At 43.2% G+C, this 23,138-nt stretch overlaps 1 protein-coding gene across 1 annotated transcript in view; it reads right to left on the bottom strand.

Moving 5' to 3' along the window:
* Positions 1 to 319: 319 nt before the first annotated feature.
* Positions 320 to 23,138, bottom strand: part of afdna (afadin, adherens junction formation factor a) — a 61,328-nt gene continuing 38,509 nt past the window's right edge. The window contains 15 exon segments of the mRNA XM_079215304.1: positions 320 to 2,164; positions 2,953 to 3,037; positions 8,213 to 8,586; positions 8,588 to 8,760; positions 12,111 to 12,239; positions 13,925 to 13,963; positions 15,916 to 16,095; positions 16,199 to 16,410; positions 16,509 to 16,753; positions 16,924 to 17,341; positions 18,024 to 18,174; positions 18,542 to 18,739; positions 18,893 to 18,984; positions 19,936 to 20,130; positions 21,661 to 21,779. Coding sequence (XP_079071430.1) covers positions 2,011 to 2,164; positions 2,953 to 3,037; positions 8,213 to 8,586; positions 8,588 to 8,760; positions 12,111 to 12,239; positions 13,925 to 13,963; positions 15,916 to 16,095; positions 16,199 to 16,410; positions 16,509 to 16,753; positions 16,924 to 17,341; positions 18,024 to 18,174; positions 18,542 to 18,739; positions 18,893 to 18,984; positions 19,936 to 20,130; positions 21,661 to 21,779 — 2,764 coding nt within the window. The 3' untranslated portion in view covers positions 320 to 2,010.

The following is a 23,138-nucleotide window of genomic DNA, read 5'->3' as shown; positions in this document are numbered from 1 at the left end:
TGCAGGCACCGTTTAGGCACCAGTATCGTTTTAAAAGTATCGGTTTAGCATCGGGATCGGAAAAAACCCAAACGATGCCCATCCCTACTTAGGAGACTTGGGAAGCTGTAAAGTATTGTGTCCATTAAATCTCCATCTAAAGTCAACTTAAGTATAGGAGTCAGAAAGAATGTAGTGCAGTAACAATAGTGTTATCTAATTAGACACAAAGTGGAAGTAAGAAGTATTACAAAATGGAGATATTCAATCAATTACCAGAGAAACAATATCAATATCACGCCATAGACAAAATACCACACTTTCAGCCTGCACTGTTGAAAACTCTGTATTTATTAATGATTTACAAAAAGGCTAAACATGAAACCATTAAGATGATTCAGTTCATTTCAAACTTAAAAAGGAGTTGTTGTTGTTGTTGTGGGTGGAGAGGAGAGTGTGTAGTCTGTAGTTTTACAGGTCAGTTATTTTAACAGCATCTTATCTCATCATGGAGAATGCTTTTCTTTTTAGTGGAGGCTCCCAGAGAGAAAACAAATTAAATAAATCCACACAGGATGGAGTCAAACTGCAGACGGGATACATTTGAAACCGTTTTCTATCTCTTTTTTTTTCATTTTAGAACTCGGGGTCTGAAGGCTCTTTTCCTACTTTAGTGTTGTGTACAATCACAGTTCTGTCACTTTGACTCCAGTCCTAAAATAAACCATCTGGATCTCCTGAACTACAGCTGGCGAAAAGAACAAACAACCTTCCGTAACGCAGAAAAAACACAGATTATCATCACCACGGTACGAGAGGTCCCAACTGTAATCCGCTTCTCAAAACAGTTTGGAGATACATCGTTAATATTAAGTATGTTTAGGTTTTTTTCCCTTTCCCACAACGTTTGAAATAAATATCTCTAAAGCAAAAGAGGACTTAAAGAGTAATTCCTTTGTTTTTTTATTGTGAAAACCAACAATCACATTGTGAGTAGAAGAAATCCTTTTTCTGGCTTGAATTTCAGGTACAATCAATCAAATGAATCACACACAACTCTGCAAAACAAAAAAAGACTATTAGATTAAAAATAAAATTAGAGTGACCTCAGATTGGGGCGGAACATTTAAAACGTTAACTCCACTGACGGTAAGATGCAGCACGGAGACAGTCCAGTTTTAGAAGTTTGTCCTGAGACCAAAATGCTGTTCAATCACGTTAGTGTTGCACTTTTTAGTCGCCTGGCAGGTTTCTACAGTAGTAAAAGAGTGAGACAGTTGTGGACCCAAATATTTACAGTAATGTTGTGCACTTAAAGATCTTTTTCCGGACTGTATGATCCTTCAGAGTTTATCTAAAACATCACAGAAGAAACAAAACAAATCCCAATGCTTTCTTGCTACGGAATGAATGAACAGTGTCTCCACTTACTAAGAATTTAATTTAATTAAAAAAATCTAAAAAAAGAGAAGCAAATACAGATTGGTCTGGAGCTCAACCCGGCATTTCTGCTGCCAATTAAAAGTGTGAAAACAACAATGCAGAAAAAGAGCATGAAGATAATAACACCATAAAATTGTTCATATTTCAGTGAGCTATTTAAAAAAAAAAAAAGAATCAAAATGAGAACAAACCTTTCTCCATCCCCTCGCCCCAAGAACCATTTTATAAACAAAAATATATCACCCTTTGTCGTGTGATTCTCAAATTCTCACTACATACAATTAAAACTTTTTTTTACAGTGCTTTATCATTATAGAACTCCAACAGACCTCAACAGGGGGAAGAAAAATGTTTTAAGCCACGAATGTCTCTCCTATTGCAACAATGAAGCTACGTCGGAAAAAAAAAAGTGGATGGTCCAGTTATTGAGTGATTAAAATAAAAAAAATAAAAAGGGGGCGGGGCAACACAAACAGGAAGAGACGGTCGGTGGTGGGAAGCGAGCGCCGGCTCTCTGGACCGGGTCGCGTCCCGCCCGCGCCTTAACGTGAGCGGAGAGGTCGCAGTGGAGGGGAAGGCTCGGGGCGACTACTTGGTGTTGAGCTCGTTCTCCAGCTCCATGAGTTTGCGTGAAGCTTTGACCTTGTTGGAAACCTCCTTCCCCTGAGAGAAGAGACGCTGGCGCTCCTTGAAGGTCATACTCTCGGGAGCGCCGCTGGGGATCGAGTTCTCCTGCTCCTGACTGCGGAGGAAGACATTTTTTTCACGCAAAAGGAGTTTCATTACATCATTCGTTATTGTTGAAATGGTCGACGTTGGTTTTTAATGGGCGGGTTAATATACGGTGAAAGTAATCCTTTGTTAGGAGCCACTTCAGCACTACAACAGAAAACACATTGCCAATGTTTTGTTTGGACAGCAGAAAAGGAGAACCCATTTTCCCCTTCGTCAAGATTATTATTCCCAGCCATTTTCACAGCTGGATGGCAGAATTTGTGACGTTGTTCCTTTTCTGCTCTCCATATAAAATAATAAAGAAATCCTAACAGTTTTCTTTTGTCTCGACCGTATTTGCATGTTTTTTATTAAAGTGATCCAAAATTAATGGAATCGAGTTGTCGGGCTACATTTCTTTAACAGGAACTTGGTAACTGTATAGGAAGACATTTTTTAAAGTACCCCCCTCCCCCTGACTAAGTCAATTTTCCTGATCATACATATACTGTATTTTACAGTACGACGCATTGCATCCAACACTATATTTAAAGAGCCATAAAGCTGAATTATAATATTACAGAATTATAAACATTGGACAAAAGCAAAAAGTTCCTCTATTTTTATGAAGAATTTGCCTTTGACTCTTTCCCTGCATTATGGAGACAGCGGTCTAGAAACATTTCAGCTGCAGCGACACCCGATAACATTTTGCTGTTAAAATGTTTACCAACTTGTATCACGATGCATCAGCCCTTCAGATCTGAAACCAGGGAACAGAACAGAAGAAGGTAAAAAAAAAAAAAAGTGTCTCACCCTTTCGTCCATTTGTCTCGCGGGTCGTTGTAGACTTCTCCCGATCCTACAACTCCTGCTGAGTTTCCAGTGTACGAGTTAAATCCTGTCCGAGGTTCAGGAGCCACACAGCAGACAGACAGACAGAGCAGTGAGACACGAGTCAGCATCCTTCATACAACAGCTTTTATCATCACAAAAGGCATATCTGAAATAGAAGCTGCTGGCTGCTAGATGTCGAGGTCTCCGTCTCCCTCTTACTCCCGTCACCAACACCGAATTACGGGCGTTTGCGCATTTCAAAAACGTCACAGACGACGTATTCATTTTCCCTTTTATAGTGTTGAACATCGAGCAGAGACCCGGGGTCTCCGGCAGCCAGCAGCTTCCTCTGTCGTCATCACTTAATTTCCCACAGACCAGCCGCAGCGGCGGGAAGAAAGAGAGGGAACTGGAGGAGCATTAAGGCAGAAACCATTAGATGTCATCAAAAGAAGAGCGGCAAGCCACGAAAAGAGAAAGAGGGAGTTAGAAAGCTGTTAAAGGGCCATTCCAAAGCAGCAGAAATGGTCTGTGGAAGAGTCGATGGGATCTGAGGCCACGGTCACCGTCACGCATGTCATGATCTGGAGCCCTGAATCATCCAAAAAAAACACCCGTGTTCACCATTTTATTTCCAACCGTTTGACTTTTCATTGAATGAATGAAAACCGTTAAATTGATCGGTTACAGTAGGACGTATATACTATTTGGATTGAATGTTTAACATTGAAATCAAGCCAAGGTGTGAAGAAAAAGCTCCTGTATGAACGTAAGAACAAATATAACCCGCGCTAAACAAGGAGGGTGACCCGCGACCTTTGACCCCAAAAGAAGAACATTGATCAGTCGTCTCATCGTGAGTCCCAGTGTCTTTTCCAAACCACAAGCAACGTCCAGCCTAAAGCCGAGTGGATCACAACTACGTGGCCCAGCGTTGCAGAGTTTACTTTCCAAATAAATTTTCTTCAGCATACTTCGATTGTCAGAAACACAAAACCATGAAAAGACCAAACCTACAATGAACCTATAAGGATAATAACTGGATGCATTAAGAAACCAGAAACCTGTTTGGGTCCATAGAGCATTACTTAGAGTCCTCCAGCTGAGCCGGTCCAGAACATGAGAAATATAACGTTGATAATATAAAAAGCTCAGAAAACCAGCTCTTTTTGTCATTCTTCTATCAAGAAGACAGTACATTTTGGGGCCGGTTTGTGTCACATGGTCCTGCAATACAGCAGGTGGCCACTAGGCCAAAACACACATCCTAGCTGTGTGTGTGTGTAAACTGAGACCGAAACACTTCCAATGGCAAAACCTTGTCCAGTTTGCAGATTCTACACGTGAAAGCAGAATCTGTGTTTATAGATTAGTCGCTTGGTAAACACTCAACTCAAGCCGGTAGATGTGTATTAATCTGCAGTTGAAAATATTCCCCAACACACTAAACTATTTCATCTTCTAGTTTGAGTGATGCACAGCTTAACCTTTTAAAAAAAAAAAAAAACTTATTTGTAAATCTTTTATATATATTTATATCTTTGAATGATCGTTATTATTTTGGTCTTTTCATGGCATTAGTTGGCAGACAGAAGAAAAAAGGATAATGCCAGCGAGCAGGAACTAAGCAAAATGATGCGTTTAGCTTTAGAATAAAACGGAGACTGTGGATTGTGTCCATGGCACAATATGTCACACCACAGGCTGAGAGGAAATACTGGATCCAAACAGCTAATTGAAGATCTTCTCCATTGTTGTGCAAATTGTTAAAAAGCAGTGGTTGAATCCTGCCAGATGAGTGACCCGGGACTTGAGCCATTAAACTTCTCAACTCCACTTTGCGTTTCTAAACAACACAACTTGGGAGTCCAAAGGCATGTTGGGTCTGGTGTTTCAGATGAAATGGAAGTTGGTACAGTTGGGATGCAGACACAGTGACAGGGTGTACACCCAGATGGATTCCTCCAGCTGGCAGCTCCTAAGCCCTTTACTTTGGGTTTCACAGCACGAAAACAGGGAGAGATCTGAGGTTGTAGTTTGGGCCGGGGATCAAGCCGGGTCCCACTTCAGCCCCAAAACCACATGGACACAAACTGGCGGAGAACAAAGTAACCACAGAGAAACAACCCTCCATCGGGGCCAGTAACATTCCTCCGTGGAGCCAAAAGAGATGGAAATTATACTTCTGGCACTGCAATGGAAAAAAATCTCCAGATTCTTTTCACAGATTCTTAAAAAGTTGTGAATGTTTTTCTTAGATTGAGTTGAACAAAACTCACTTTTCTTCTGCACCAACGGGCAGTTTTTGATGATTTGAGTTTCATTTTATTTTGCAGCCGTCTCCATTCCGTGTGTCCTTTCAGCCACATTGTTTTCTCTCGTGGTTTTATTCAGATTACAAAAACATCTTTGCTTCAAGAAGAGCCCACTTGTTTTTGCTTTGGGAGCTGCCAGCTCAAGTCACACTCATTTCAATACATTTTGAAAGATTCATATGTCAGGGGAGCCAGAGACTCAGGTGCCGTTTGGTCACCTGAACCTGCCGCAATGCCCTTTGGGAGTTGTAGTAAGGTTTAGTAAAGCTGCAGCGTTAGACAGCGGAGACACAGACTGACAGGCCAAATGATCAGCCGAGAGCCGAAACAGGCCGACAACAAAGCACAGACAAGGATTCAAAATATTGGAAAGGCAGGTTAACAGACAGACCGACACAGAGACAGGCAACAGTGGGGAAAAGGAAGCACAAACGCATAAATAGAGAATAAATAAAAGGAGGCAGCGGCCTGGTGGAAGCTACGCACAGGCAGTAAAAGCAATAGACTTCAAGCCGGTTACTGGGATGAGCTGCTGGCAGCCAGAGTGCAGTGTGTGTGTGTTTATGCTGCATGAGTGTGTGGTGTGATGGTCGGGGGTTGGGACATGCAGATTTTATTTCTGAGGGAGGTTGGGTGGGTGGGATGGGTAGTGGCGCATTAGTAAGATCTTTTTTTTTGAGGGGGGTTGGGGGGGATTCGAGTGAATATGCAACACGAAGTTCTCCATGAGGCCTTGGATGTGTTTTAGTGTTCAATAAGCAGCAGGGATGGAGGAGCTTTATTTTGAAGGTCGCTTCCTGGACCCCAGGGGGGCGGTAACCTTCAGGCTGTGCGGTGTCGGTCGCTCCGTTTGTCTGTGAATGCTCAAATGGCTTCAGTCGCGTCTGCTTTTGAGCGTCTGTAACTCATCTTATGGGCGCCTGTAACTCAGCTTATGGGCGCCTGTAACTCAGCTTATGGGCGCCTGTAACTCAGCTTTTGGGCGCCTGTAACTCAGCTTTTGGGCGCCTGTAACTCAGCTTTCGGGCGCCTGTAACTCAGCTTTCGGGCGCCTGTAACTCAGCTTTCGGGCGCCTGTAACTCAGCTTAAGGGCGCCTGTAACTCAGCTTAAGGGCGCCTGTAACTCAGCTTAAGGGCGCCTGTAACTCAGCTTAAGGGCGCCTGTAACTCAGCTTAAGGGCGCCTGTAACTCAGCTTATGGGCGCCTGTAACTCAGCTTTTGGGTGCCTGTAACTCAGCTTTTGGGTGCCTGTAACTCAGCTTTTGGGTGCCTGTAACTCAGCTTTTGGGCGCCTGTAACTCAGCTTATGGGCGCCTGTAACTCAGCTTTTGGGCGTCTGTAACTTTTTTGGGGTTGATAGCAAGAGCTTTGAGGCTCAACATCTGGCTTTAAGTTGTGTATTTATCAACTGTGAGAGTTCATTTAAAGAGTAACTTTTTAGAAGAAAAAAAGCAGCACAATGTCACAAGAAAATGTTTGGGGCATATACCTTAAATGTTGGAGAAATATACATTACTTTGTGTAATTTTCCTTGTTTTATTTAAATAATGTGATAGACCCCTAAAAAGGTCAAATCATTTAATAATTTACAAATAAAAATCTTACAGAAAAGCTTGAAAAAAAGCAACATTTAGTATATTAGAAATATGTTTTTACTGATGGTCTCTTCAGTTATTCATTAACTCCTCCTTAGATTTATCTTATGACCCCCATGTTAATAACTAATTAGTTTGTCTAAAGAACTGAAATACAACATGAATTGTCTTACATTTTTGGGGCATATACCTTAAAAGAAAAAAACTAAATATAATAAAACCAGTTCGCTTAGAAATTGTATCTCAGATAAAATCAGAGGAGGAAAGAATTCAGACAGCTGGCTCCACTGTGAGATATCGCTTTCCAACAATGAAGAAAAGTAATGATAGTTATCTTGACATAACATTCAACAAGGATAAACCAAGAAAAACATCTGTTTAATATTTGATCTGTTAAGATGAACACGTGTCTTTTAGAGTGACCTGTATCCCCAGCATGACCTTTAAAGTCTTGAATAAACTGCCACTAGGAGGCGCTGCAGTCTGAGCAGACTGAGTTACACAGAAGCTCAGAGTTTGGCAACACGAAGATTTAGACCTCTTAGAAACAGCCACAGACAAAGCAAGAGGCCTTCCACTCTACACACTGCTGCTGTGTGCATGTTGGCATGTTAATAATGAAAGAGAGCCGAGTCCTTTAGGTGAGTGATGGTTGTGTGAAGCCAATGGTTGTGTCTCCTTCCCTTTAAAGCCAACACCGCTAAGCAGAGCCACGGGGCAGGAAGGGGGCAGGCGGACTGACGGCTGGCCCCGCCCCCTCGTCCCAAGCAGCGACAGACCAGACACAAAGGAGACGGCGAGCGACAACACCAACAGTACTATGATTGGCTTTGATGGGTCCCAATCTGCATCAAATAAGTGGTGGCGTGATTATCGATTGCTTTTTCTGTTCGCTAGTGCTGATTGAGGAGCGGGGGAGAGGGGTTGTGTAGAGGGACATGTGGAGGGGAGATAATTACTGGATGAGGTGTTCAAACAAATCAACATCAAAAAATTACAGATACAATCTGATTTGTTCGCAGAGAGCGAGGGAAATTTCCACACATAAATATATATATAAAATAACGAACAAAGTGATGAGCGGAGGGGACTGAGGGACGACAAAAAAATAATTTGGACAAACACGTAAAGAAGGAAAAAGTAGACGGTGGAAATGAAAAAGGCAGAACTTTTCTCTACTGAAGGGGAAACAAATTAAGACAAAAAGTAGCACTAAACTATGAAGGAGTGGGTAGTAAATGAAGAGATGAGCGAATGAGAGGGAGGTATGGGAGCTGCGGAGGGCGCTGTGGCGAGCCTGACTCCTCCCTCCTCTCTCCGGGTCTACCTTTAAAGCCTCCTGGGGGCACGGAGCTGGGTTTGGCAGGAAGGGGGGGGCCTGTACTGTTGGAGTTGTTGTATGGCGGCTGGAACGAGCCAGACAGGAAGATGCCGTCAGAAAGAGGGCGGGGCTTGCGCGCAGTGGGCGGCGGCTGAGGCCTGCTGTGATTGGGCGAGGCGGAGGCCGGGAGGTCGCCGTACGACTTCCTGGTCGCCGACAGCTTCACCTGACCTGATTGACTGCCGCCGCCGCCACTCCCTGCTTTGGTGGCTTCCTCCTCGTCCTCCTCATCTCCCGCGTAGGAGACAAACTTGGCGGTGTAGAGCGTGTCGGGGGAGGCGATCTGGGTTTTGAGGTAGGAGGTGTTTCTCTGTGGGGGGGGGCGGGGGGGTGTTAGTAGGGTTGTGGGGGGCGGGGGGTTGGTAATCCCGGGGCAGCGGGGGCCGATACAGACCGGCCGGGTCGTCGGGAGTCAGCAGCTTTCTCTCGGCCTCGTCCTGCTTCCGCCGCCGCTCGGCCTCCAGGCGAGTGTAGTACTCCTCCTCCTGTCTCCTCTAAGGGAGGGACAACCTGTTAGTAAGCTCCACCCTGATTGGCTCTCACCTCAGCGTAGGACACTTACTGACTGATCAGCGACAGCTGGGGGAATATTCAACTAGTCCAAAAAGCTCCACGACCCTGCTTCTACCGCGGGGAAAACCAGATCCGGCTACCAGTCCAGATTCTTCTGGGTCTAACTACAGCTGCTCTGCCGTACAAACACCAAGTGCACTATATGTCTACCAGTCCAGATTATTCTGGGTCTACAGTTTCTCTAACTGGGCTGCCGTACAACAATCTGTTACAGGACAAACACCAAGTGCACTTTGTCTACCAGTTCGACACCAATGAATCATACCAGTCCAAGATCAGGGGCCTCATTTATAAAAAGGTCCAACAATCAAATTCCATATAAAAGCAATGACTTTAAGCAGAAAGATATAGATTCATATAAAATGTCTGGAGCATGCATTTCCTGTTGATAATATTAAGGTTTGGAAGCAGCAGAGTATTCTCAGTTCTTGAACTAGAAACATACAGTCAAGTAGCTTTATTATAGAACTTACTAAATTATTTAATATTTCACAAAACCTGTGTATCGGTCACATGAATTACTACATACACTAAGCATTTCCAGCTGGTTCATGTTGAGGTTTGGAGGAGCTTTTCTTCATTGGTATGTCAGGGCTCGGCTTGAACTTCAATCAATATATAAAGCTTACATTATTAGTTATAGGTTGGAGGAATTATTGGTCCAATTCAATTTCCGTTCAAGCAAAAAACAGAATGAGATCTCGTGTGGAATAAACTGTTTGAAAACACAGCTGCTTTGGCGATATTGGAAGATGTTATACGGGGATGCATTACTTTACTGAAAGTCTGTTGATCATTTATTTCATGAAAACAACTTAATTATTTTCATCAACTTGATCTTCAAAGAGTATAAAATTCACTTCAGCGGTTTTAGCCTCCTAAAACTATTTGATACCACTCTTTTATGAGTATGTTTCAGATTAATCCAAGGACAGTTCTATAAATGTTGCCCCTGAACTGGATTCGACCTCACCGGTTTGCCACCGATACAATCTGGTCCTCCTGCACGACCCGATCATCTGTAAACACCTGGGACCGCTATGTAAATAAGGCCTTCATCACTTCATTCCTGACAAAGTCTAATATGTATATAAATAGCATATTGTCAATCAACCGGACCAATCTACTCTGACTCTACCAGTCTGACACAATACTGGAAGAAGAACCCACAACATCTAAAAACTTGATCTGACATTTGGCAACTCTTTCTGGCTGTTCAGTAAACCGTCTCCCTGGACCACCCTGTCTACCGCCATCTCCCGTTTCCATCAACACAGCTCGAGTGTATGTGTGTGTGTCCATATGTGCCTGTGTATCCTCAATGTATACTATTGGGTTGTGGGTAGGCCCACCCTGTCTTCACTGGCCTGTGATGATGTTACACATGAATCTACTGCTGGAGGAATGTGTTTAGATTTCTGGGTTTGGAGCTCGACCAGCTGCTCCGGGTCACATGTGCTCAATCTGGATGCTTCTGATGTCAGATTATCTTTTTTTCTGGGTTCGTTTCATGTAGTTCAGATGGTATAATTCTTCAAAAACATAACCTCTAGTGCTGTGGATGTATCCGAGCTGCTTTTGGTGGTTGAATCTGCCCAGTTGGAATCTGAAGAAACTGGGAGGGATTAGTGGGTGTGTGGGTTTGAATGACTGGCTGGGTTTCTGAATATGTACAGTATGGATGGCTGAGGGTGGGAATGAGGCACATGGATGGTATAGATGTCTCTGTATGTGTGTGTGAACCGAATATAAAGCATGTGTTTGTCTTTAGTTTTTTAGGGAAAGTGGGCGGCATTCCCTGAACATAGTTTCTGAAACAATGATGAATGGAAATGATAACAAAAATCAATAAATTAAAAACTCACAAAATCATAACTGCTTCCCCTTAAAACAACTAAAATAACTGAACTCCCTGAAACACCGACAACAACAACAACGAGATGGGAGTCCCATGCTTGAGGTGGGTGGGAGCACGTCACATGACAGCAACACGTCACATAGGGTGGGGGGTGCATAAGATGAGGTCATGCAGTTGGACATCTTTACAATAAATAAACAGCATCAGATTAACAGTTATAACATCTTAAAAACAACATATCATTCTCAAAGACAGTAGTTTGAAATGGATTAACAAATAAACTGACTTAATAATTAAACAAATATCTCGGAGATACTTCTGATTTTCTAAATTACATCATAATGTTATTAGAGCTACACATATGACTAATATCATAATGTACATTTTAATTGCATATGAGGTTTTTAAAAGACCAGTGTTGTGATCAGTGGTCTGCAGTTCACAGGACAAATATGTCATAGGACCAGACACAATGATAAAAAACAAAACACTGAATATGTTTGATTTAACACACAAGACAAGAATGGGCGGGTGGACACCAGATCAGACAACTGGTTATTTAAAAACACAACATAATGTCAAATTTAACATATCTAAATATTGTTTTATTAAGTCTATAACACAATAAAGTGTGCACAAGGTGAATGGGTCTGAATGCCCAACAAAGTCACTGTAGAGCCTAACATTGGACTGATACTTTGGGCTGATATATTGCCATTGTTACATATTTTATTCCACATGAGCCAGTAAATCTCATCCAACTCTGATACAGTGGATGTGTACAATGTGCACCTCATTTCCCTGACAAGGAAGTAATTAACACCATTTCCTTTTAAGGGAATAACACAGCATTTTTAGAAATACGCTTATTTGCTTCCTAGTCAGATGAGAAGATCGATGGCACTCTACTGTCTCTACTGTAAATATAAAGCTAAGCAACCGGTTAGCTTAGCTTAGCACAAAGACTGGAAACGGCTAGCCTGACTTTGTCAACAAACATCTAACAGCTCCTCTAAAACCAACTAATACACACATTATATTTAGTTTGTTTCATCTGTACAAAACACTAAATGTGGTGTTAATAAGTAGATTTCCCAAAATATTTAACTATTCCATTTAACGTAATTTCTTGCTTATTTTTAACTTCACACAGATATCCTAACTTCCTAACTGCAGTGTTCCATGATGGTCTGAATAATACTTTAAGGGTTTTCCCTGCTGACAAAAAGGAAAATAATTGAGGACATTTTGAAGATGCTGAAAGATGCAAAAACTCATCGTGGTCCAACCGTGGACTGTCCTATTTTGTGGATTGGTTAACTCACAGAATCATAGCAAAACATCCTGAGCATTCTGCAGACGAATGAACATTAATTCATTAAATCCTGTAGTTTCACAGATAAACAAACCGACCTTCTCTCCGGCCTCTCGTTTGGCCTCCTCCCTCCACCTCCTCTCCTCCTCCTGCTTTGCTCGCTCCTCTGCCTCCCGCTTACGAATCTCCTCCAGCTGCTGCTTACGCCGTCGCTCTTCGTCCTGCAACTGATCCCACACACACACAGAGATGAAGATACACACACACGCACATACAGAGCAACATGCCAAAAGGCACACATGCAAACAAGGAATTAATTAGTACAACATGAATGGCGTGTCATTCATACACAAACTCTGAAAGCCTTTCCACATCAAATGACTGTTTAACAGCTTGGACACTAATGGACACCAACATGTGTAACGTGAGGTAGGTTGGATTTGTCTCACAGGACCGCTCCAAAAGGGTAGGAGCAGTGTGCACTGCAAACACAGCATAAGCAGGGAGACACACGCGCACACGCACACACACACACACACACACAGCGGAACATGCGGACAGCAACAACATGCAATAAAAGCAAAATACAGCTACTTGAGGTGCGTTTGATTTAGTTTCATCATAAAACATTAAAAGGCCCTTCTGAAGAGGAAGAATGAATCAAGCGTACCTGAAGTAACTGCAAGCCAAATGGGCTGCTGCAGAAATGTTCTGATAACCATCCCAACACAAACCCAGTGGGATACGCTGACACAGAAAACAAACAGACCCTCACTCTGGGCTGGATGGTGGCTAAAAGGTCAGTTCAACATCATTACAAAACAACATATTTTGCCACCTACTCCGAGAGGAGAGGATAAATATATAATATTATATATGATCAAGTCATAGCCAGTACACATTTTTTTTATGCATATTACTTTATCTATAATACCTATGTGATGGTTTGTTTTATTTTTCATTATTTTCAAATAAATACAATTATTTTATTCTAAATTTCAGTTTGAGTTAATTTGTATATATATTTTATTTGACTTTTATCCATATTTGTTTAATTTCTAATTTTCATTTTTTTATTTCAATTTGTAATAATGTTGTTTTATTTTCTATTGAATTTGTATATATTTTGTTTAACTTTTTCATTTGAATTAATGTTATTAAGTAATTGTGCAATTATCATCATCATCATAATTACCATTATCATCATTACCATTACTACTTAATATTATATACAAATCATTTCATTCATTTGATGGATAAAGATAAAAAAAATAACTAAGTGAGGAAAATATGTGTTTATGTTTTGGTTGAACAGACCCTTTAAAAAGAGAACATAAAGAGGCTCAGCTGGTCACACACACACACACGGATGGATGAATAAAAGGATTCAAGGACAACACAACGTCTTGATGTGGCCCTGCGCTCACAGGACTATCATGCATGGGTCTCCATCTGGACGGCCTCTTGTGATGCGTTCAGCCATGCAGGCACCACCTCCATATGCACTCAAAACGTCACTGCTCATAAGAACCGCAGCAGCCTCAGCTCTGCTACTCGGGAAGCAAGTAAAGGTTTGTTTTTAGGATTTGGAAACACCAGTATTTCGTCATTTATAAGCTGCAGCTTCACTTGCCCACCCCAGCAGTTGTTTTGAGTGGACAAAGAGATGGACAGCTTCCCCCCAGCCAAACAACATCAAGCGTCCCAGGACGGCCTCTCCATGACCGGTGGCTCTCAGACTAATTTTGGCACAAGCCCTGCCTCCAACCCCCAAACCCAACACGACAACAGTACTCCAGATGGGTAGGGAGAGACAGATAGGAAACACGGGGCAGGTGGACAGCCCAGACAGGAAACAGGAAGTGATGTTAGGGCAGGGAGAGGATACTCGTCATTAACAGGAAGAACATACCAAGTCTAGAACAGAGATAGCTGGGACAGCATTCTGCTGCTGCTGAAGAAGAAGACAATAAGAGTGTGAAACGGGGGACATACAGGGAGGGTAGAGGGAAAATACCATGTACTGAAAAAGGAAGGTGGAGATACCAATTTGACTTAAGTTAGAAAAAAAGAGGAGGAGTAAAAAGGAGGAAGAAGGAGAAACTGAGGAGCAAAATAGGAATTAAAAGAAGGGAGGGGAAGGAAATACAGTAAAGTGAAAACATTGTTTTTCTCCACTGTGCTGGTTAGTGACTGAATCCACCACCGTCCAAATCCACATAACCACCGCAACACCTCAGCACTAATTCAATATAACTCACTAATATATGTAATTATGTCAAGGGACTCTGGCAGCTTTCTTCCACTACTTCGCCATTTGAAGTTTCTACTTTTTTTTTTTTAAATCAAGTGCCATTGCATTTGGTTTTCTGCAGCTACTTGATCAACTTTATTGTTTGTATCTTGTTCTATTTGCACTGCAACAATTTCCAGCAAGATAAACAGTCCTGTCCGATCTTATAATAAAAGGGTCTTGGCCGGAGCAACCTCTTGCCCCAGGGGCAAATTTGGGCCTCTTCTTACCTTCAGTTTGTAGGGATTTAATGAAACACAAATATTCAGCAAAAGGGGCTGTCTGAATATAAATATAAACTAAATAATTAAGAAGGTCCAAATTTGTATTAACCCAATCATGTAAACCAAGGACTCTGTCAAGGACTGCATGGTGTACAGATGTTGAAGCCCTGCTCTGGGACAGTTAGGATTTTGAGTTATACAAATAAACGCAATTTTCGTATTTAGAATAAACAAATGCTCGTTTTTGTTACAGCAGCACACGAAATCCAGAAGATCTGTTCAAAAGTACGTTATTATTACTGGAAAAAACTGGACCGACCGACCGACCCAACCACACGAACCAACATAGAATCACACACACTCAGCCACACGGGCAGCTGCATCCTCCAGCACCCTCCCACGTCTATCACAGCCAGTCACACAGAACGATTAAGGAAATAATGCTGCACAAGGATACAAAATCAAAAAAAGTAGGAGGAATTTGCCTGCTTTTGGACATTTGACAGCCATTTTAGTGCCGGAGCAGTGACCGTAAAGGCTGCCGTAATGATAGCCATGATAACTTCATTAGAAGCGATACGGCTTCAGCTTGTTCCCTCACAGCTTCTGTGTGATACAGAATACATCAAGATGGAACGTAATTATCACACAATTCTTCCTTGATATTTTCCAGAATTATTTCATAATGAAATCTAAATCCAATCCGGGGGATGCCAGATACAAGTAAGTAAAGTAATATCCCCTTTAAACTAGCTGTGACACTAGTTGTTGTGTCTTTTTGCAACAGGACGCAGCTGGTGGCTATAAATCATGAACCAAGTGCTGAGCGAAGGAACCAGAATCTACAGGAAATGTAAATCACCACATGTTCAGACACACCACCTGTCACACTGAAAGTCACAGTTGGATCCACATGATGTGGACGCCGCATTAACAACACCCTCACCTGCCCGAAGCCCCCGTACCCCTCCAGCAAATCAGGTTTAAGCAGCTCAGCATGGCAAAGCGATGACAGAAGCATGTTGCAGATGCACACTGCAGAACATTCATAGTGGGAGCCACAGAGGAATCCATTTCCCACTCAACATTTGAAAGCTGGTCCCTTCTTCTCCCTGCATTAGCCTGACTTCCTGTGGCTTGCCCTTCCATGTCTGCTGAGTTTCAGATTTCTTTTCTAAACTGTGAGCTGATTATTACTGAATGTCTAAGTGTTTAATTCCACCCAAAACAGACAATGTTCCCTTTACTCTCCTCTGCTGCATATTGGTCTCTTAAGCTTCATCCCTCCCTCCACTTCATTCAGCATTTTCTTTTTTTACTCTCTCTTTCCTCTACTCTCTCTATCCCTTTCCTTCGCCACCACCACCACCACCAACCCCATCTTACCCTGGCTCTCTTCTCAGCTTCCAGCCTCTGCATGATCATCATGGTGTCCACGTCCTCGTCGTCCTCTTCCTCCTCGTCCTCGTCGCTGTGCTTGGACTCCTGCAGTCGTTTCTGGAACTGCCACTCCAGCATCAGCTTCCTCAAACGGTCGCTTTCCTCCGCCGTTCGCTCCGGCTTCGACTGGGGAAACAAACGTGTGCACCGGTTATTTGCAAATCCAATCCAATGTGCGCATGTATGAAAAGTCCTTCCTTCCTCTGAATGGAGCTGAAATTGAGTCTACCTGGAGCTCCTGGATCTCTTTGTCCAGCAGGTCGACGATGTGAAGCTGCTGCTGCTTCTCGGCCTTCTCGCGGGCGTCTCGTTTCCAGGGGTCTGGAGACAGACTGTCGCTGGTGAGCTCCTCCTTGCTGATGGTGATGTACTGCAAGTCTCGCCTCTCGATGGTCCGTGGCTGCTGCTGCGGTAACAGGTCCCTGATCACCGTGTCCATGCCTAAGTAAAATACATTATTATTATTTTGTAATAATTTAAATAGGATTCTTGTCTGCATATACAAAACAGCGATAACACATGACATTAAAAGGAGTTACCAGGGTTGGAGGCAGGCGGAGGAACAGCTGATCGCGGCAGGCTGGACAGCTTCTCCGGTCTGGCCGGGGGAGGCGGGGGCTGAGGCTGTGGGGGGATGTAGGGCTGGGGCGGGGCCGCAGAGGGCAAAGGGGGCTGGTGGTGCGGAGGAGGCATCGAGCCGCCGTTGTTGTGAGGTTGGACGGGCATGACGGGGTTGGCCCGGATCTGACCCAGCTTCCTCTCTTGCTCTCTCCTCTTCCTCTCCCTGGGAAATCATCATCAACATTTTTGTTGGTTGTTATTATCAATTTGATTGTGCAATCAAATACAATTGTATGTTATATTCTGTCAAATCAAATGTTCTTTTGTGTGGGACAATCATTTTGATAAATCTAATAAAACATGAATAAAAAACAAAAATAAACGAACCCGCACCTCTCTTCCTCTAGTCGAGCCTTCTCCTTCTCATACCAGCGTTGCTGCTCCTCGCGTTTCTTGCGGTCCGCAGCCTGCTGGGCTGTGACGGGATTAATGGCAGCGGGAGGCGGCGGAAGCGGTAACTCGGGTTGGGGTTCATAGGGCTCAAAGGCGTCGGGGTAAGGGGCCGGGGGCGGGGGCGGAGGAGGGGGCAGGTCGGAGCGGGATGGCGCCTGGGCCGAATGCGGCGGCGGCGGCGGCCCGGCGTGCGGAGCGTTGGGCGTCTTCCATCGGCCTGGCCCGGTCTTCTGGTTCGGGCCCTTGTTGGAGGAGGACGAGGAAGCCGAAAAGTTGAGGTGCTCCTGGCTCGACGTGGATGACTCCAACGAAGAGGACACCTGCGGCTGTGGGGCCCAGTGGTCAGGACCCCCGACACCTAGAGACACGCAGAAACAGTGTCAGCGCTCGGCCTCGGATGTAAATCTGGGATTTTGTCACGAGGTGTTCCCTGTTATAGATGAGTAGTAGAAAGTATTAAAAGTATTTTTTGTGATGCCACAAATGTCTGAAGCAAGACAGACTGTGACTGGCTCTGCCACGGCCTGCACAGCAGAGACCACGGAGTGCTGTGGTCACGGATAGGACTCGAGTCCACGATGAAGGAAGACAGCGGTTTGAAAGATGGATTTCCCATCAGAGCTGCAGAGTTGCGGTTGTTTCATTTTTCCTCAGTTGGCTTCACCCGCCTAACCTCAGCACTCAAGGTCGTAGCGTTTTATTGAAATCAACTAAACCCATTAGATACTCGGAAAGAGGCAAACACTTTAATGGGCTGTCAATCCGAAGTAATGAAGGTCAACTGACTGCAACAACCAAGTGAACAAGTGACAGTGTGCAGGATTACTCATCTCACAGATTCATTTTCAAATGTCACAATTTATAATTGTGTCACTGAATGAAATACTGGGAGTATTACATAAGCGTAAACAATGATATCACATTTTAGAGGAACATTTTGGGTGCTGAAAACCACTAAACTGTTCCATAATCTTGCAGTTGATACACTATCGGTTGCTACAGCCCCATTTTTTGTCATCCTCACTGATCTTTTTTCCTACCTCCTGGTGGACCTCTCTGGTAGTCAAGCTCTCTGTGTTGGTAGTCCATGTCCCGGTGCTGGTAGTCCTGCTGGTAGTGCTGCTGCATGCGCTCGTCTGGCCTCAGACCTCCTGGTGGAGGGTACAACTCCTCCTGGGAGTGGTTTATGCGCTGGGAAGAGATGAAGACATCGAGTAAGAGACGGCAGAAAAAGGGGCAGACTATGAGATGAAAGAGAAGGAAAAATGGGGTGGAGACTTGGGCGGGAAATAATGAGAGAGAAAGGGACAAGACATCTGGACCATCGGACATGTTTAGTTGAAGAATTCAAACATTCCTTTTGTGTGAACATCTATTGACTTGCATAACAGATGGAGCAAACTAATTGTAGAATACAGTTCTGTATGCCTGCTACTTTCAGATGGTACATTCATAAAATACTCCCAGTGAAGGTACTGAATTATTGATCAACTTAAACATTTATGAGGCTATTTTAGGTATTCTGATAATGAAGTGGGGGTATGCTGCTGCTCCACACCTGCATGCTGTTGTTGTGAATGTTCTCCACCACAGGGAGGCGTTCTCGGTCCTCCATGCCCTGCCAGTGCTGTGAGGGCCCTTGCCCGGGAACCACAACCCGATCCTGGCTCTTGGAGGCCGGGATGGTGAAGTACTCCCTGGGATATGACTGGGTGGGGATGGGGTAGGCCTCTTGGCGGGGAGGGGATGGCTCATCCTGATGAAGTCACACAAAAAAAAAGAAGCTATTTGGGACACCTTCCCAACACTAAACAGGCAACACTTTGTCGGGGGGAAATAATCCCTCATCTCTGTCAGGTGGCACATTCAACATAAAGATGCCAGCGCCTTCATTCTGTGATTTACTTACGTCTGCACACAGGTTGCCGGTGGAGACGGAGGTGATCTTAGTGCCAGGTCCTCCGGGGTACACCACTTTTCCTGCAGGACTCTGGCCCTGATCTGATGATGGAGCAGGAGAGACAGTCTTTTTAGTAAAAGGTACAAAAAACTAGCCTTTTAACCGTTAACTGAGTCAAGGGGGTACAGATGCAAATTAGCTGAAGCTATAATCTGGTACAGTGCATCAAATGCTGACATTTATGTTTGAACTTTTAAATAAAGAAAAAAAATCACTACTTTCAGTTAAAAGAAATAATATTTGTTTACATTAAAAAAGAAATTAAAAAACTACTGGTGAAGAGGTTACCAGACCGTTCCTCGGTACTATCTGAGAGGATATTTTGCGCACCAGACTAATTCCACAGCATGTCAACATGTTGCTAAATACAAATATATATAAAAACCAGTAGACACGTCGTCTGCTTTTACGGTTTAACGGTTGAAAAAACACAGCAATGAAGCAGAGGTGCAAAGGAGTCATCAACAAATCCCAAATTACCCCAAAAGGTTACTGAAAGTGGTTTCTGAGGTTGTTGTTGTTTTTTGCAGACTTTTGCAGACAGTGTTTCCGTATCAGAGTGGAGTACTTTAAGAAAAACACCAGCATTTTTTCCCCATTTCCAAAGAAAAAGCAGTGTTTTTTTTTGTTTTGCAATAGATGCTTTTTTTTTTATCCAAACAACGTTTTTTCATTAGGATTTTCGGCTAAATTTACTACCAATGTGATGTGTTATCACACTCACTGTCCAATTCATTAAACATGTGACGTTCAGTCAAAAAGCAGTAAGAGAAAATCTGAATCCTACATAGTTTGACATTCAAATTGTGAGGAACAGACGTAATAAGGGAACACACATACTTTAGCTGGTTATCTTAACTAGGTACAATTCAAGTTGGCTTTAAAGCCATTTCATGCTCAGTGGATGCATGTAGTGAAACAGAATAGAGCTGCAAGCAAAAGACAGACTAGACACTGTCAGCAGTTCCACAAGCAGAAGTAATGGGGCTTACTGGCGACGTTGGGGCTGGAGCGGTGGTCGGCTCGGTTCTTGAGAAGTCGTTCTTCTCCGCTCATCTTCTTTGGTTCGGGGTAAGAATCCCAGCCAGCCTGCGGACTCTCTGGTGAGCCGTTCTGCACAGAGTTGTTGTACAACTCAAAGCCTTCACTCTTTGGTCGCAGTTTCCCGTTCTTGTCGCGGCTCGATGCTGAAGAAAGAAAGAAAGAAAGAAAGAAAGAAAGAAAGAGAATGGTTGACAGGTTTAAAATAAATGTTGTTTTAGTTGGTGGCTAAAAAACATTTAGCCGCTCCCATCTTCCACAGGAGTGCATTGCTTTGCTCCCGTCTGTTTCTCCGGTCTGTTTCTCCAAACTGGGGGCGTGTCAACTGTGATCCGCTGTACTGACGGTAATACACAGACTATGGATAAGTACCTCATACAACCCCATTTCAAAACATCCGGCCTATATATCCCTTTAAGTGCACCAATTTATTCCTCTTCTGCGTATCTTGTTTGGTTTCCTCGGGTCTGTGAGAATCTACACTTTGCCCTGTCCAGTTTCCTACCATTAAGTTCACGACAGAATGACCAGCGTCCTTGGCGGCCCTGCGGTCAGATTTCACTGTCGGCTCTGGAAAACCCACTGTGGTCGAGGGAATTCGGGAGGAGAAACACCCATTTAGCGTCATCCTGGACCGCTGGCCGCGCCGGCCAGAAGACTTCCTTAATGAATCTCGGGTCACATTCCATCAGACAAAGACCAGCACACAGCCAGACAACCCAGTAAACTGTGTGTGTGTGTGTGTGTGTGTGTGTGTGTGTGTGTGTGTGTGTGTGTGTGTGTGTGTGTGTGTGTGTGTGTGTGTGTGTGTGTGTGTGTACACACATGCAGCTTGTCTCAGACACTCACACATATCTGGCTCTGGCCACAAACACTCATTATATCCCCTCAGTCTGCAAGCTGTTTTTTTTTTTTTTTTTCTTTAACAGCACTAGAGAGAAGACAACAAGGACACACTGTCTGGACAAGTCTGCTTCTCCTCCACATCGCTGCCATTAACTAAATGGCGGAACTGACTGTAGTCCATTCATTTCAACAACTAAACAGCAAGTCAAACGTATGACTTGTGCTCTTTTTAAGTGGCTTTACTTGAGACTTTATAATGTTCCTGATTGTTCAAGAATGGGAAAAAAATAACTGTACATTAAAAAGTGGAATTACAATAATGTACGCATGTCAAAGTGGAAGTAAAGTCAAATTATGTGTTACTTTTTATTATTTAGGCTAGAAAACATCCCAAACAGCAGGAAATGCACATTATCATTTGTTTTAAGCAGAGATTGACATCAACAGTTTTGTCAGACCAACAACAACCAAAAATATTATATATATAAGGCTTGAAATTACTAAAACAGTTGCTTGATTATCAAAGTTATTGCAGGTGAATGTTCAGTCCTAATTATAGATTTCAAGCTTTTCAATGTATCATTAAGCATCATTCAAAGAAAAAGATGAGAAAGATCCTTAGAAATGACCAAAAAAAAGACAAATGAATTGGAAAAAATAATAGCAATAATTTTGCCGTTTCCTAAATGAAGGCAATCTAATGTATTTTTGGACTCAAGGGAACCCTTAAGTTTCTACTCATTTTAGAGTTGCATAATGTTCCGTATATTTAAGTGAACTCAACTCTTTTAGAAGCCTCTCTAAACATCTTGCGTGTGGTTATGGCTCACCTCTTGGCATCAAGGGGCTGGGCTGGTTGAGGAGAGTCGCCAGGCCGTGGTAAATGGCTCCCTGCTTGGCGACCTCCAGAGTCACAACTGAGCCCGTCCTCGTCATCAGCTCCGCTGCCCTGAAACAGAGAGAGAGAAAAAAAGAGAGAGAGAGAGAGAGAGAGAGAGAGAAACTTGTAACAACTTCAACATAGATAAATAATACTCCATCAATATTTAAATCTTCCGTTTAGCTGCAATAAGATCTGTGTAAGGTATCACAATACTAGTTACTGATGTGACAAGTAAGAGTTGCAACTAAGAAGAATTTTCATAATTGACTAATTCAGCGCTTTCTCTATAAAATGTCAAATAATGTCCATCACAATGGTACAAAGGGATTTCTTCTTATTACCTAATTTGTCCCACATATTTAATTTACAATTAAATAAAACAGAGAAAAGCTTAAAAAGTGACTAAAACAATGAATCGATCATCAAAAGAGTCGATCAACTCATCAATTAGGCTCCATTATAATTTGTAGTATGGAACTTTTCTTTCTTTCTTTTCAATATAGGAGAACACTATAAGTTTCAGTCTACTGGCATCCCAAAAAGGCAGAAAAATGTATTGGAACACCTTTAATAAGAGCCAGAGGAGACAGGGATTATATTTTCCATTGCCAGAGACTCACTTCCCTCTAATTCGGGTACAATTCAGCTGTGACTCTCACACACACACACACACACACACTACCCATGCTATTTGCTGTATCTGCAACATGTGCACAGGGCTTTAACCAAGCACTAAAATAGATGAAGTTCAGATCGCACACTAGGTAACGAGCTACGTGTGTTTGATTGGATGGAACTCTGGGAAGCAACGTCAACTCAGTTTGATGCCGAGCTGAGAACCGAGTATGAACCTCCGTTTGGAGACATCACAGGATGTAACGCGTGTCAGATCTAAAGGCTGCAAATCATACTTAGTCCTAACCTGCAGGAAAGGAGATGACCGCAGGATGATGAACGAAAAGGTCAGACATTTACAGGAAACCTTAAATGGCCTGATTAAAGGAATCCCTGCCCACTCCCACCTGCACGCTAAAGCAAGCAATCAAGCAAATGATTTGTAAATCCAGCTTGGCTTTGGGGGGGATGAACGATAAGAGACGACAGCGAGCCTGTTCATGCCGAGGGAGAGAGGAATAACTGGTTTCATCTGGGTGGGGCGTTAGCCACCGAGCGCCTCACAGCTGTTTCCAAAACATACACACCCTTTTTCTGCATGATGTTTGGGAGAAGAAAAAAAAAAAAGCAAGAACCTCAAGACGTCTCACCCCTGAGGTTTCTGCGACGATGTACTCGGTATCTGACGTCAAGTCAACAGTTTATTTTACTCTTTCAAATGTTTTCAATCCTCAAAATAGAAATACATTAAAGTTTCATCAGCATGACCGTAAATACGTCAATACGGTGCGGTAGGTGGTTGAGCATAAA

Source organism: Taurulus bubalis (assembly GCF_910589615.1).
Source record: "Taurulus bubalis genome assembly, chromosome: 3".
NCBI lineage: Eukaryota > Metazoa > Chordata > Actinopteri > Perciformes > Cottidae > Taurulus > Taurulus bubalis.
Note: the sequence above shows the minus strand (reverse complement) of the source record. Positions and strands in the feature narration are given on the sequence as shown.